This window comes from Eurypyga helias, unplaced genomic scaffold (genome assembly GCF_000690775.1).
Source record: "Eurypyga helias isolate BGI_N326 unplaced genomic scaffold, ASM69077v1 scaffold5055, whole genome shotgun sequence".
In the NCBI taxonomy this organism is placed as follows: Eukaryota; Metazoa; Chordata; class Aves; order Eurypygiformes; family Eurypygidae; genus Eurypyga; species Eurypyga helias.
In genome coordinates, this window is record NW_010251934.1 from 35,206 (window position 1) to 51,406 (window position 16,201).

Here is a 16,201-nt window from a genome sequence, read left to right on the forward strand (position 1 = left end):
TGGAAGAAGAACCTAAAGGATGACACACACAGTCTGTGTGCTCAGCTTTTGGGGAAGATCTCTGTCTCAGAACCACCCTGAAACTCACGACCAAGTGGCAAGCCTGGGCTCCAAAATCTGCTGTTGTGAATGATGTACAAGGAGACGAGTGGTATTGACCATTTATACAGTAGTGATTGAACAGTGATATTTGTGTTTTTCAGCAATTTAAATGCTGATTTGGAGTGTTAAATTTTCTACCAAGATTTAGCAGTATCTCTGTCGAAATACAGATAGGTCTTTAATAAGAGGGAAAGTGACCTTCCTGATCCCAGGGGTATAAGCATGCTATGAACAATGCTATCAAGGGAGACAGAAAAAGGGTTTGGTTGGAATTCTAAGAGTGATTTTACACCACACGCACCTTCTGCCAACCAGAAATACTTGTTTATAATCCTTCTTTCAAACACCAATATGAATTGTTCGGTGTCACATGTAGCTTCTTACAACCTAACAGAAATGGGATATGTGGGTTGCGTGAAGAAGCAGCTTCAATCTGTTTTCTTGCTAATGGGTTTTCTTCTTTCACAGGGAGAAAGAGGCTTGCCGGGACTACAGGGTGTGATTGGGTTTCCTGGAATGCAAGGACCTGAAGGTCCTCCTGGCCCACCAGGGCTTAAGGTAAGAACTCAACTTCCATATTTAAAACACTCATATTTCCCTAAATTGTTGTCCCTTGGAAAGACAAAGCTATCTCTTTTCCTTTGCAGGGTGATACTGGAGAACCAGGGCTGCCAGGAACAAAGGGAACAAGAGTGAGTTCTGACGTTTTGCAATTCTGACGTCTGTGGGTTTGTATGTCTTTAACTGTCTATGGCTGCCATCAAGTGCAAGACAGGGTTAGTAATTTTTTTGAGTTAGTCAATGATATCCCCTTGTACTGCACAATAATTTCAAAATTCTTGCTTTTGCCTTTGAAGTTCTTTCTTCATTGGGCAGTCAGTGCCTATGTCCATTTGCATTTTCACCTGGTACTTAGAACTGCATCAACTGCACTGGTTTTAATATGCCTTTGATATCTTTCTGACATACCAAGAGACTTTTTCCAACTTGAATATGAACCAACCTAATTACCTCATGCAAAATTCTCCTTTATGTTCGCTATCTAACCTCCAGGAAGCACTCCAGCAGAGAAGCTGACACACCCATGAGCACATACACGTTAAAAATGTGTAAAGGATGCAGGGCCAAATTAAATCCAGGGACAAAGATCTCTTGACTTTGCTAGTAGAGGCTCTAAATATGCCTGTAACCTTCCTGTTGTCATTTCTGTTTAATGTGGCACATAACACTTATTTTAGCACATTATATTAGCCAGGGCCATGATTTTGGGGATTTTGTGAGGTGCCAAGCTCATTCTAAGGATTTTCACATTCCATAATGTAATGATGAAAGAGAATTCATATGACTTGACCAGTAATGATCCATACATTTTCAGCTACACCCTCTTGTCCACAGATTTTCAAAACGCTGTCTCAGTTTTGTTCTCCATTTGCAGTTGCTGAGGCACATAGAATTTACTGAATCAACTGCAGGTTTTGAGCTATTACAGGGAATATTCTGCTAGACTGAGAAATCCTCATTTCATTCTGTGATGTTCATGATACCCTGGAGTATCCTGAGTGTTAATGTAAACTGCCATCTCCTGGCAAATGTGTTTGTATGCTACAGTGCAGATAGGCTGTATTTTAGCATTGATAAAGTTTTGGGTGATGCAAATATACTGTCTGAACTGCAGGATTCTCATACATCTTTTCTGCTTCACAATACATGTATTAGGAAATACTGCATGAATAACTAAGCTGGTAGGATGAAAATGATGTGCCAAGCCAAACTCCTGATTCATTACACTGGAAAGCTGTTCAAGGAGAAAGAGTTATTTCAACCCAGTAGGTTTTTTTGATGATAAAGATGAAGTTGATACATTGATGTGGATGATGACAGATGGAGGAGAAACTTCACAGTGTGTTACCATGATCTTCTACTATGAAGAGCTGCCCACAGTGAATTTCATGTTTGGAATGATGGTTGTGAGAAGACAGAACCTCTGCATTCCTTTTTACTTCTGCATTAGGCTCTGGTCCAATTCCTGTTGAAAGAAATTCATATCGCTGCTTAAAAAGCTAAAGAAATATAAAATGTTGCTTTCGGTGATTGGTTACTGAGATGACATTTTTGAGAGATTTTTAAGATTACAGCTATTTTATTAAGCAAGTTTAAAAAAAAATGTTACTGTTTTTTTGACTGTCACCATTAGAGATGCAACTTGGGCTGCAGATTGTCATTTTGTGAGATTGTCATCTCAGTTTCCTAAATTCAATATGTTTTTGTTGACTGCAGGGCCCCCCAGGAGCATCAGGCTTTCCAGGAAACCCAGGCCTTCCTGTATGTATGAAGTATATGTATTTTTACAAAGAACATCAAAGTTTTAATTGTGACATCTAACCTGGATTATTGCTAATACTGCTAAATTCTTTACTTTCTCTTCATGTAGGAAAAAATGGCCCTCCTGGTCCACCTGGAATTCCAGGGTGTAATGGCACAAAGGTGACATTTCCATATGTTTATAACAGCATGTCTGTGTTGAAATAAGAACTTCCCTCAAGTGTATGTGTGTTCCCTAAACAAAACCGATTTCTCTGTTCCCCTTAGGGTGAAAGAGGTCCAGTAGGTCCCCCAGGTTTACCAGGACTGACTGGGAGCATAGTAAGTAGTTTTCTTCCCTGCTTGATTCACTTAATTCAAGCCTGATTCTTAAATGCAAATAGAACTATATGAAATCATGCAGTGTATGAGATTTAAAATACACAATACTGAGGAATAATAAAATCAAATATGTCTTTTTTCACAGGGACCCCCAGGACCTCCTGGAATGAAGGTACATTTTACTCTAAGCATGCTCATATCCTGCATCTAACAATAAAGATTAGGGTGAACTCTACACCGTCTAACATTAGCAGTCCTTACTTAAGGACTTAATTTGTACTGGCATGTTTCACTTCATACTCTGTTCTGCAGTCCCACTAAATAAAGGCAGTGGGGCAACCTCCATTTCATATCAGTTGAACATATGTGTTGTTCCACACGGGTCTTAAAAGTGTAAGTATTACATGGATTATAACAGAAAAAAGTGGTACATGTCTTTAATTACCTATAAATGGTCTGGTGGCCACCCAGTTGTGCGTAAAGATTTAGACAGGTTTATGATTCAAACATTTGTTTTGATATTGGCATTTCGTTTATCTAAATAGTTTCACCTAGATAATGTTTGTAGAAGAAGGTCATATAGCCCACAATGTGTATCCAGCACATACTAAACAGTTTTCATAAAGAAAAAACAATTAACTGATTAACTGGGTATCTGAGTGTATTTTGTGAGCTGGACAGTGAAATATGGAATGCCAACAGAGAGTTTTTGCTCTTTAAAATGAACGGATATAACTTGGAACTATAAGCTAAGTGTAAGTCTAAATGTAATCTCAGGTTTGTAATGACATGACTACCTGAAGTTGTAAAATGCCGTTTTTGCTTTCTGTCACGCGGGAAGAACTGACTTAGTCTATGAACGCCAAAGTACTTGAATGTTCTTCCCCAGGCATGTATGCACAGGTACACAACTCCTGAAATAAAATTGCTTACAGTACTGCAACTTTGTATAAAATCACCGGAAAGACAGGATCTTCTGCTGTCAAAAAAAGAGACACAAAGAGAGAGATGACGATCAGAATAGTTTTCTAAAGTAAGACATAATGGCTTCATTTTTGAAGCAAAAGGATGCCACGAATGCCTTTTATGTCAAAATTAAATGTAAGACTGAAGATCACAAACAGAAAAAGAGGTTGTGAGGTTATGTGGTAGGTTGACCCTGTCTGGATGCCAGGGTCCCACCAAAGCTGCTCTATCACTCCCCTCCTTATCTGGGCAGGGGTGAGAAAATATAAGGAAAGGCCCGTGGGTTGGGACGAGGACAGAGAGGGATCACTCACCACTTACGGTCACAGGAAAAACAGACTCAGCTTGGGGAAATATTAATTTAATTTATTACTAATCAAATAAGAGTAAGATAATGAAAACTAAATCTTAAAAACACCTTCCCCCTGCCCCTCCCTTCTTCCTGAGCTCATCTTTGCTCCTGATTCTCTGCTCTGGCTCCTGGAGCATCTCCTGTCCCTCCTTCTTCACTGACCTGGGTGTCTGCAGAGTTCTCTCTCTCACATATTTTCACTCCTCTTTCGGGCTGCAGTTGTGCAGCTTTTTTTTCTCCCTACTTAAACACATTATCCCAGAGGCACTACCACCGTCGCTGATGGGCTTGGCCTTGACCAGCGGTGGGTCCATCTTGGAGCCAGCTGGCATTGGCTCTGTTGGACATAGGGGAGGCTTTTACCAGTGTCTCACAGAAGCCACCCCTGTAGCCCCCTGCTACCAAAACCTGGCCACGCCAACCCAGTGCAGGTTCCCACTTCTCTTAGCAGCCAGGTCAGATGCTCCAATTATGTGGTGACACTGTAGTAGTGATACATTTGGTGGGAAAATCTTTGTGATTACCCATTACATTATAGAAAATAAGAGTATGAAGGAAAATTTGGTACTGGAATCTCTTCAGATGGCTTTGAAGGATATTTGGAAATTAAGGACTTAACTTTTATATCTCTTGCTATGTTTCAGCTGAATTAAATAAAGTGACATTTTTTAAGTCAGTTTTCCAAACAATTCAAAACTTTGCATAGCTCAAACTTTTTTCTCATCTCAATATTAGTGGTTTTGAATATATTTTAATGGATGTTCAAGTATTATTCTTTCTCTTTTCTTACTATAGGGAGATCCAGGTGAAGTCATTGGTCTTTTACCTCCTAGTGTGCTAAAAGGTGATAAAGGCTTTCCTGGCCAACCTGGACTACCTGTAAGTGTAAATGATGTTTGAATAGCAATGAGTTTCAGTTAAAATTATGTCAGTATCATGAAAATGCCAAATAAATACCCCTTCTTAACTATGCCATTTTACTTTTTCGTAGGGTCCACCTGGAACTCCAGGGTTTCAGGGACCAATGGGGCCACAGGGGCCTCCAGGAGAACCAGTAAGTTTCCTCTCATGGTGATTTGCACTTTATTTATAGAGCCTTGTTATAGGACAGTTCTACAAGGTGTGTATAACTGGTGTGTGCTGGGATTTGGGTAAGACAACTGGTGGTTCCAGGCTTCATGTTTATCCTCTTGGAGTCTACCATGGCAGGAATGACTGAATAACATAGATTTTCAATAGCAGATGCTCCTACAGTTCTCTTCTTGCAGCTTTGGAGGGTATTTTTGTGGGGGAAGGGTTTTAATAGTTATTCCTCCATTTCCCTCTTTCCCCCCTTAATTTATAGAAAGTAAGCCGCAAACCTAGCATCCAGATCTAAATCAAACTGTTTTCTGAGGTTGTTCTTATGAGCAGCCACAGTAAGTAGTACTGTGGAAAGCAGGACATCAACCATGTCATTATGGTAATTGCCAAATGCTGAAGGCATTTCAGCTATTTGAAATTTTGACAGGTCTTAACAGATATGTAATATCTTCTCTTCCTGTACTGGATGCAGGTAACACTAGCAGGGATAGGTTATTTCCTTCTAGCAAAAGACCACCCAGTGTTTCTGGCTATTGAACTGAGCTGTGTGAGCTTTCTTGCCCTTCTGAAGAAAACTGAAAGTGATGTAAAGCCAAATGGTTGTACAGTTTAGTCAGGATTTGCACTTGCTGCTGTGAAAAAGAACATTCTTAATGAAAGAAAGGTGGGGACTCATATTTAGCATGCAATACTGCAAATATGTCTGCAATAAAGTTATTTCAAAGTGCAGTACCATAGTCTTTTTCTGATTGTCGCTTGTCTAGTTGCTGATAACATCCAACACTCTTAACTGCAAGACAAGTTCTGATGAGATATCTTAGACAGATTCTGTTTGGTTTTATTATTTATTCTAAATCATGAGTTACACAGTAACAGAAAAAGACTTTACATCTTGGTTCAATTAAAAGATTTTCATTTTCGCTGTCTTTATAGAATACGGCATTGTTCCTCCCAGTGTACTATATACATATGCTAAAGTGTGCTGTCTTGTAGGGTCCCCCAGGGCCACCAGGACTCCCAGGCGAGAAGGTAACACTCTCTTTCTACAGATTAAGTCTGTTTGTTTATTTATTTGACAAACCAGATTCCAAAAAATCTGGAAATTAACTGTCCTAAAGGAGTGGGGGATTTTACACTTTGGGTTCTAATTTTATGTCTTAATGAGCACAGTAAAGAGATTTTTTTAATGCCTCTTCTTTTCCAATTTGTTTAGATCTGTTATCTCACCTGATCAAATCAGTAGTTATTACAACATTCTAGGTTTATTTGAACTCATCTAAAAATGTCAAAATTTTCAATAAAATGTTGAAGCAAGCATACCAATAATAAAATTATCTGATGAATTTCATGCTATTTTTTTCACTAATTGCTGTGATACAGGACTTAACAGCAAGGAGGTTGACATAATTATTTATTTGTTTCATGCGTGCATTTAAAAGACATACTCTGTCTTTTTTATCCTCTATTAATTTTTGCCATGTACAAATACCTTCGTACATGTGTGTGTATGCATGCATGCCCTGCTGATAAAAATTGACTATGTATATGTGATTTATATTTTCAGGGCTACATGGGCTTGGGCTTTCAGGGTCCCAAAGGTGAAAAGGTAAGTCTCTTTTGCAAACTTCTAGAGAACAACTGTCAGAAATCCTCATGATACTTTGTTCTAAATAACCAAACTGTTGGAACTGACCTATGAAGAAAGTCAGCATTGTAGTTTTTGGAAGACTTGGAGTAAATCTGTAACTGACACCTAAATGAACAAAAGTGGTGAGCGGGTACACTTTGTTCATGATGATGTTATACCTGACATTAATTTAGGTCATTATCTTGTTTTCCAGCTGTGTCTGGTACCAGCTACTTTAGTTTGCAGTAGGCAGATCTAGAAACGTTTATCCTCTGTATTAGGACTCATCATGATATTTATTCGAAATCGGTTTAGTTCTGAAGGATGAGATTTCATGTGTTGCTTGGAATTATCAGAACTCATTGTGGTAGGACTCTCGAAGTCCTGTCTGCCTTAGTTTCTATTGGTAGTGTATAATTTTGAAACAGATCTTTCAGTTGTCCCCTTTTCCTGTGTTTTGACTCAACCAGGAGCAGTTTTCAGAGCATGCAGACCAGTTTACTTTTGAATGAAACAACACCAAAATGTGCTCCATGATCCCATTTATACCCTTAACCAGCATCGAATGGGAGGTGGAACATGTTAGGTTTAACGTGTTACCTCTCCCAGTGAGCACAGAGCCCTACGGTAACGTGCCTGATGTTGTCATTTTCAGGAGCCAAGAAATGCACGCAGTTATGGGTTATTTGGCATATTGATAATGTGTCGGAGACTCAGGAGTCTCATTGACGAAAGTCTTTTGGAGAACAAGTAAATTACTTTGCTTAGGTGGTACTTTTTGATCCACCACTTTATTTATGTATTGTGAACCACACTGTTCCTAACGAATGGAATTTTTTGCTATGTGTTACATTGTTGAGATTAACTTGTTATCATAAAATCTCTTGAAAAATGTTGACTATATAAGTATGTGGAAATTTCCTGGACTCCTCAGGTTTGTCTTTAGCAAAAAATAAGTGGTATTGCTATGCATTACTGCTTGGCTGAAATGTATTGTATTTTTGGAGGTGTTTTACTGCAAAAAATAGTGCTTTTGCATTACGTAAGGAGATTAGGTTCTGACCCTACTGTGTACAAATACTTAGCATCAGCTTTCTGCACCTGACCTCTTTCCTCCTTAGCTCCTTCCTCCTAAGGGAGGCACTAAAACCCTTTTGTACTATTACAATAATTAATTGGATATGTTCATGATATTCAGTGTTTATCAGTCTTCAACCTAAGAGGAGACTCAGACATCTTTTTTCAGGGCAGTCTCCATCTGTCACCCATCATACAGTTGTGTCTCCTGTAACTGTTTCTCCATTTAGCTGATTTTGCTGAAATAATTAAAAAAAAAAAGCAACAAACAACAACAACAACAAAAACCCCACAAAAAACATTTAGCTGTATTTTTGAAAAGTGAGTGGTAGTTCACTTTAATGTTATTGGCCTTAGTAATGTGTGTTCTCAGTATCAGTACTGTTTTCAATGGACTATCATGGATTTGCCAGGGAGAACAAGGGGTAAGGGGTCCCCCAGGACCACCAGGACCATCACCACATGTGAAAGAAAAAGGCACTGAAGTCATAAAGGGAGAAAAGGTGAGACCTTAAATGATTAATCTTGTTGCACTCTTTATTAAAATATGATCAGGAATTAGCAAACCTAAGTGAAACAAGAGAAAAAAGGTATTAAGTCACCTACAACATTTTTTTCCAAAATTTCTCTCTGTTTTACTTCATGGATGAATTTTGGTTTTCTTTCTAGAGGTTTCTCTGAAAAATATATGAATAATGATAAATGAATAAATAATAGCATAAATAAATAAAGCATACAGCAGAGGACTTTCTGAGGAAGGAGGATTGATAAGCATAGTCCTGTAAACACCAAATATTCTGAAAATTTGAATTAAGTACCTTATAGTGGACTTTTCATATACAGAATGCCATTAATGGAATCTGAGTGCTAATGAATTTTTCAATTATTGAATTAGTCAGTTTAAGCAATATATACTAGTATAATAAATTAGCTTAATGGATTCATATTTTGTGTTTGTCTAACTTCATCTTGCACATCATACTGTTAGGCATAGTTCTTGAAGCGGAGAACAGAGTTAAATATGCTTTTTCTGATTTGATTTAATAATAATTTAAATTAAATTATTTACAACCTAAATAAATAATGGTTAAGATTTTGCTTACTGATCTACATTTTTTTAATAATTTCATTAGGGTGATCCAGGTTACAAGGGTGAACCAGGAGCCCCAGTGAGTATTGTGTAGATGTTTGTTAATTATTGTAGAAGTTGTGAAGAATATGATAATGGCCCTGAATATCTTTATACCTATTTGATAAAAGTGAATTTGTTTTAGCATTTTGCAGTATTGTTAATCTGGTGTGTATTTATTTTCCAGGGATATCCAGGTTCAGGTTTCAAAGGAGAAAAGGGTGAACCTGGGAAGCCTGGCCCACGTGTAAGCATGCTCAACTTTATCAATATCATAATTCCAGTCATTGCATTGTTTCCATGAGCTAATTAAACTTAGTAACCATTAGTGAAACAGCAAATTTGGTTTATTTCAAACAAGCAAGTATTGCTGTAGGACAGGTGTATAAGTCAAGGTAGCAATAACATACAGTAGTGTTAGTATGTAACATGCTTTCAGATAACTAAGAACACATAACTGTAGCTTGCGGTGCTGAAGAGAAGTGCAAGACTCCCACTGAACCCAACAAAGTGGGATGAAGTCATTCCAGAACAGAAGGAAAAGCAAAGCAAACCAGATCACTCTGTAGGAATGGCTTTAGCTAAATGGAATGTGTTAAATTTATTTCAAATACTTTCACATGCAATCTACAAAATAAGCCTGGTTAGCCTAAAGGTACCATTTCTTACAAAGAAGAGGAATGGAGGAAAAAATTTAGATGGCTGAGGTATGTCGCTTGCTGGTGTGTAACCTGACCGTAGATGCTTGAGGCCATAAGGTTTGTTACACCTGCCTAGGCTGACCTATGTCATAGTCTCATCCATACAACTTCTGCATGAGTCATGCTGTGTCTTTCATAGCTGTGCTGGTAGCAAACTCATGTTTTCTACATGAAAACATCCCTAAGATACTGTTTCTCAAATTGTGGGTCTCCGTGAAGTGTTAGAAAAAGACCCAGCACACCTACAGGCATTCACTTGTACTTCAGTCTGAAAAAGAGAAAATCCCTCTCTCTAATATACTTCATGGTCACATGTTCTGTCATCCTTTTAGTAAAGATATGTGATGGGATTATCCTTGCTATCCTGTGTATTTTTACTCTTACAGTAAATGAGTGCTTGAAAGCTGAGAGGGTAGAGAAATGTTTGCCTCTTGTGAGGAAACCAGAGCATCTTTAATTGTATAATTTTTATCCTTCAACTGCATTGTTTTAGACAGAATTTTTTGACCTGAAACTGCTGGGTTTATTTTTTTAGACTGAATTGCATGCACTATTACTGCTTTAAGTACAGACATTTTCATGGTTTTATGGGATATACTCATATTGCTTATGGCACGGATACAATCTAAGCACTGTGACACCAACTAAAAGCTGGTCTCCAGTGGAACAGGCTACAAGCCTAGGTGCCACAGCCCTTAGGAAGCGGAAGGGAATGCTGAAAAGTAGGTTAGTCTGTCTAGGTCATTTGTCATGTACCTGTTGATTACCTCAAGGAAACCTGATTCCCCTCTGTAGGCTAACACAGTGGTCTAATGGTGAATCATTTTGCTCTGGAGGTGGTAGTCTTGGATTTTAGGTTATCGTCTGCCTTGTGATTTAAAATTACAGCTTTCAATTTAGAGGAAGTGTTTTTTACCACTACATTACCATGTGATCTGATACAGGGCCACTCTCCAAGCCTTCTGCTGAAGCTGAGACACCTAATGTCTATGAATAAAGGTTTTGTGAGGCTGGAGAATATATATATAGAAAGGGATTGCTATGAAAGGAAAAGTTTCTGGGTCTGGTTCCAGTTTCCTGTGCTGTTGATATATTTTGTCGTTAAGCTTCCTTGACAAGGAAATCTGTATGTTATTCCTAGATCTGGGAACAGATTTGCAGGATTTTATTTAATTCTGCAGCTTGTAGGATGTTGAGTAACATAAGCACTAGGCAGCCACAATTTGCATGCTTTGTAGTCTCTGCACTGCTAGCTGTGTTAGCACACATTTTGTTCTAGTGCTTCACCCACCGTATTTAGAAATTGCATGTATGTGGCTGTCTGTTTAAGCAGAGTGGAACATGGTGTTTTACAGGGAAAGCCTGGAAAAGATGGTGAACCAGGACCAAAAGGAGATCCCGTATGTATTTTACTGTTTCTTCCATTCAAAACAAAGAACTGTCTCTGTATTATCAATGGTTGAAATTTTCTAGCCTTCTGAATTGTTTACTGAAAGTTGTTGCTTTCAATGAATTAGTGATTGGTTTGAAAATTTAAAACTTTGATGCAACTATATTTGTCTTTTCTGGTTTTGCTGTCTTCTACACACAGGGTTTGCCTGGTGGGTTTGGGATTCCAGGACGACCTGGGGAACCTGGTTTGAAGGTGAGTAGTGGCGGCCTTTGCTTCCCATCACACAGAATGAGGAGTTAAGAACTTGTATGGCATGTTCATAGATGTGCATTAAAGCAAAGAATGCACATAAAGCAATGTTAAATGAATGTTACTAAATTGTAAAGTCATCGCTCAGAGGCTAGAAAAAGTCAAAATTGAGGTAGCTTAGGTACCCCTGGTTTAGACCTCTTCTATAAATTGATTAATGCAGGCTTTATTATCACAAGCTCTTTGTCTAGCCAGCATATGTACAAATGTACTTTCCTAAAAATCCCAGTTTGTCTTTACTTAGTGCAAAGCAGTACAAGCCTACCAACTAACTACCTACTGCTGATTATATTAGTCCAGGTACTTATCAATTGGAAGTTGTATGAATCTGTATCAAAGTGTTCATTTGCTAAGGAAATCTTATTTTGTGGGGAAGACAATCTGTCTGGATTTAAACGGTAAATTGTATTTTGATTTTAGGGTGACAAAGGTGAACGAGGTTTTCCAGGACCTCCAGGAAGAGTAAGTAAAAAAAATTCATGTTTTATTGTAAACTTAAATCAAAATATAAATTTTGTGAAAGACAAAGTGCTCAAAGAATGAGGAAAAAAAGAGAGACAATGCATGTTCTCATCTCATTCTAATCAGTCATCTCATTTTTTTCTTGATGGAAACAGAAGTTGGATACGGTTCTACTAAGTATGTTTGAATTTTGGGAGAGCAGCTCTCAAAGAATATGAGTTTCAGTGACAGGCATTGTTAATCAATACAGAGTATCCAAAAGAGAGTTCAAAAGAGTAAGTCTGTCAGCTTTGCAGTCTATAAATTTTTTAACACTTCAAATAAAAAATGAGATTAGTCAGCAACCCATAGATCATTGATGGTGCTGGTTTCCCAAAATGGGGGGAAATTCCCACCATCTGCTAATTTCATTTGAAAAATGATGCGTTCTTCCTGAATATTTTATTGTAAATGTTAGTATCCTATGTGTCAAGCTCAGATCAACATTAGCAGAAATTGCCAGAACAGAATATTTTAAATTTAAAGATAATACAAGCCTAATGGGTCAGTGCTTAGACCATGCTGAGGTTTCTTGGAATCCCTCTTGTTCAGAAAGGTGCTATAAGACTCTCCGCTGAATCTTACTACTGACACGAAGGAATTTTGATAGAATAGGAAATCTTTATTTTCTGTGGTAATTCCTCAGCAGCTACAACCCTCTCACAGCAGTTGTTATGTATCACTGAAATGGCAAGTAACCAAAACTGCTCAAAATTATTATTGCAAAATAAAATGGCCTCTGCACCATCAGGTCAGGGTGGGGGAGATACAAATGGGGGCACAGCTGCCTGTTTCTAGTGTCCCAGTCTTTGTCCTGTGATTCAGGTTATAGATCCTGGACCAATAGATACCTTTGGTGAAAAAGGAGAGCCTGGAGTTTCAGGTTTGCCTGGACTGAAAGGTCAAAAAGGTGAAAAAGGTATGTATTTTGTCTTGTTTTTGATTGAGTTTTGCTTTTAGTTTTCTTATTAAAGGAAATTAAAATGGCACTATGTGTGAGCTCAGGAGCTCTGTGTGACAGTGAAATGTCCCAGTGACTTATTTAATTGCTTTCAGGTTATTACATATTGTTGTAGTTTTTAGGATGCTGAAAGGCTGATCTGCCTTTCAGATATGTATTGGAAAAGGATAAACTGTGATCTGTTTTTATGGCAGTTAAATAATCCAGTAAGATTATAAGCATAAAGGGAGTTATAGTGCAGAGAATTTTGAGACTTCTTTAGAAAAGTCAGTAGCTAAATTTTAATCTTAAAATTGGCTTGCATAATTTACAAAATTCTTCAGCAAACAGGGAAAACCAAGCATTCCCTTTCCCATTTTCCCCATTATAGACGTTACCCCATTGAAGAAAGATCAGTGGAGAAAATAGCACACTGCAGGGCCTTTTCCCCTAAATGTATGGTTTGGAGATCTCTATAGATCATTTAGCTTAACCTTTGATTCAGGGCATACTACCTTGTAATGTGCACTGAAATACCTCATGCTAGAAGTTCACTGATGATGGCATTGCTAACATTGTAGCCTAATTGAAAACCTCTCTTTCTGCAGGTTTCCCTGGTATACAAGGAATCCCAGGACCTCCAGGTATGAACTTATGGCCACTGATTTTTGTTCGTATTTTCCTTGTGTTTTTCTTGGGCAAGAGATGTTCTCCTTTGCTGCTGCCAGCTACTGACTTACAGAGCATCCAGGCAGTGACCTTGCTGGGGGTCCAGTCAGCCCCCTAGACCCTTCCTGTAGATTGCCTTTCTCATGTCTCTGGTGTGATCCAGCCTTGCTTTTTGTGCAGACCGCTGAGAACTTTCTGCTTAAATTGAAGAATTAGTGTGCACAGGCCGTCAGAGATACCCAGAGAGTATGGCTCCTTTGGGCAAGAGTGGTAAAATGTGAATATGTGCGTGGGTCTGTGCATATGTACCTGTGTCTGCATATTCACCTGTAGATTATTTGTTTTGCTCTCATTTCATCTCTGTACGTGTTTGCATCAATATAATAAAACAAGGTTTGTAGGGAGAAATAATAACATTTATTAGATCAAAGTAATTCCCGAAGGCTTCCTGCTTTTTTTTTGGTTGTAAGTTGATCTAATAAAAGTTATTTCTTTTGCCTGTAAATGTTGCGTTTTTCATAGTCTTAACATCTTCACATCCATGATAACACTACTGTTACGTATATTTGTGCATAGTATCACAGAATAGGTTGGGTTGGAAGGGACCTTAAAGACCATCTAGTTCCACCCCCCCTGCCATGGGCAGGGACACCTTCCACTAGCCCAGGTTGCTCAGAGCCTCATCCAGCCTGGCCTTGAACACTTCCAGGGATGGGGCATCCACAGCTTCTCTGGGCAACCTGTTCCAGTGCCTCACCACCCTCTCTGGGAAGAACTTCTTCCTGATATCTAATCTAAACCTACCCACTTTCAATTTAAACCCGTTACCCCTTGTCCTGTCACTACAGGCCCTTGTAAAAAGTCCCCCTCTAAACCATGATATTTGCTTTTTTTAAATTAAGCAAATCATTGGTGGAAACCTGACACTTGCACATCCTGCAGTGATACTATTACTCCTTTGCTTGCATTTTCTATCTTGACAGTGAGCTAAGTATGAAATTAATGTGAGCCAAGGTCAGATAGCGTCCAGGAAATTTTTCACAGTTTCGGGAGGAGATGCTATATACTGCAGGCTGTAATAGTCCCTGAAGGATTGTGTGTGAAATTACAAGAAAAATAGTAGCTCTTACTCTGTCATTACCCTACAGAAACTGAGATTTGTGTGACTTTCGTATCATCTGCAGTGCTGCAGAAGTCTCAAAATGGTTGAACAATCAAGTCTAGTGCTTAGTTGTGAACTGAAATAACTCACTAAATCATGAAGACGTGTGTGACTGTACAAATAGCTGAAAGGAGACTTGAAGTAGTTTTTTCTAGCTGTTTGACTGCTTCTCTTTATTGGCTGTTGCGTGTTTATTATTCCTACAAACAGTTTTGGTTTTAGCATTCCTAAAATCTGCTAGCTTTGTTAAATACTTATTTACTGAAGTTCTTAGGTATGCTCTCATTTTCTAGATGTGTTTAAGATTTGGTTTATTATGAAATAAGAAAGAGGGTGATAGTTTCGAAGTGTAATAGCTGCATTAAATCCCATGTCACCACTTTTTCCTACGCAGCAGAAGTTGATTAAACTAAATCTCAGAAAGGCAGCTAGTACAGAATAAGAGTGTTTGCCTGGGGACCTAACCAGAGTGAGTTATTCTGAGCTGTAGTGTCTATGAAACCTTTCTTCTGTAAATCACCAATAGTAGAAATACAGTCCCTTTTTATTTTAAACAAATATCTTTCTCTTTCTCTCTGAAACCTAATGGAATCTAATGTGTTGATAATGTCGCCGTCTTTCTGCTTGTAACGTTTTCCTGTATGTTTTTCTCTGTCCAAAGGTCAGCCACTGCCAGACAGGGTAGGATCTCCTGGTGTCCCTGGACAGAGAGGTGAAAAAGGTGAAAAGGGTTCTCCGGGATTCCCTTTGCCTGGACCCCCTGGAAGAGATGGCTTCCCTGGTCCTCCGGGGTTGCCTGGCCCTCCAGGTCCTCCAGGCAAAACAGGTAGGTCAAGCGCTTGGTTGCTTTTAACAATGAATGCTCAGTAATGGACATTGCATGCACGTAAAAAAGGATAAGGAGACAAGAGTGTAACAGCTATAATAAGAATGCATCTACATCGTGGAAGAAACGTATATGAGTTGTTAATAGGCCGAGTAAAACCTGTTCCATGATGCAGTGAGCTGCTCATCTCCTTACTGGAACAAGGATTCTTTGCTAAATGTTTTTAAAATCTCTTCAAAAGTACATTGTTGACTTTTACAATATAACCAAGTAATTCACCTTAATACATACTGGTTTCCTTTGTGTCCTGATGTGCCAATTTAGATATAGTTATAGATTTTCAATAGAAAAATAACAGCTGCTAATATTCTTGTCATAAAAGGTAGCTGTTCAATATCACAATTTACAAGTCTGCAGTACCAATCTATGTAACAGGTGTAAGAACTGCTGACTGAGATACTAGTCTGACAGTTTTTATCGTAAAATGAAATTATCTTACAGGAGAATGGGGTCAACACTTGCTTTATAGAGATAAATGAAAAACTAGTAATGATATGACAAGTACACGATAATAGTAGTAGTAATGATAACAACATGATACAGCTATGGATAATTAGATTCTGATAAAGCATTTTTAAAGAGAAAAATGTTTTGGTTTTGCTCTGCAATGAAGCGTAAAAAAAGTACATATGAAAGCAGTCCATCCATGCTCAATAATTCC

At 38.4% G+C, this 16,201-nt stretch overlaps 1 protein-coding gene across 1 annotated transcript in view; it reads left to right on the forward strand.

Annotated features, from left to right (window-relative positions):
• Positions 1-570: 570 nt before the first annotated feature.
• COL4A1 (collagen, type IV, alpha 1) overlaps positions 571-16,201 on the forward strand; it is a gene marked incomplete at its 5' end in the record, with an annotated part of 50,933 nt that continues 35,302 nt past the window's right edge. The window contains 19 exon segments of the mRNA XM_010152169.1: positions 571-660; positions 750-794; positions 2,380-2,428; positions 2,534-2,586; positions 2,692-2,745; positions 2,891-2,917; positions 4,859-4,942; positions 5,055-5,117; positions 6,140-6,175; positions 6,711-6,752; positions 8,264-8,353; positions 8,984-9,019; positions 9,167-9,226; positions 11,036-11,080; positions 11,272-11,325; positions 11,803-11,844; positions 12,709-12,802; positions 13,432-13,467; positions 15,316-15,480. Of these exon segments, the coding sequence (XP_010150471.1) occupies positions 571-660; positions 750-794; positions 2,380-2,428; positions 2,534-2,586; positions 2,692-2,745; positions 2,891-2,917; positions 4,859-4,942; positions 5,055-5,117; positions 6,140-6,175; positions 6,711-6,752; positions 8,264-8,353; positions 8,984-9,019; positions 9,167-9,226; positions 11,036-11,080; positions 11,272-11,325; positions 11,803-11,844; positions 12,709-12,802; positions 13,432-13,467; positions 15,316-15,480 (1,165 nt within the window).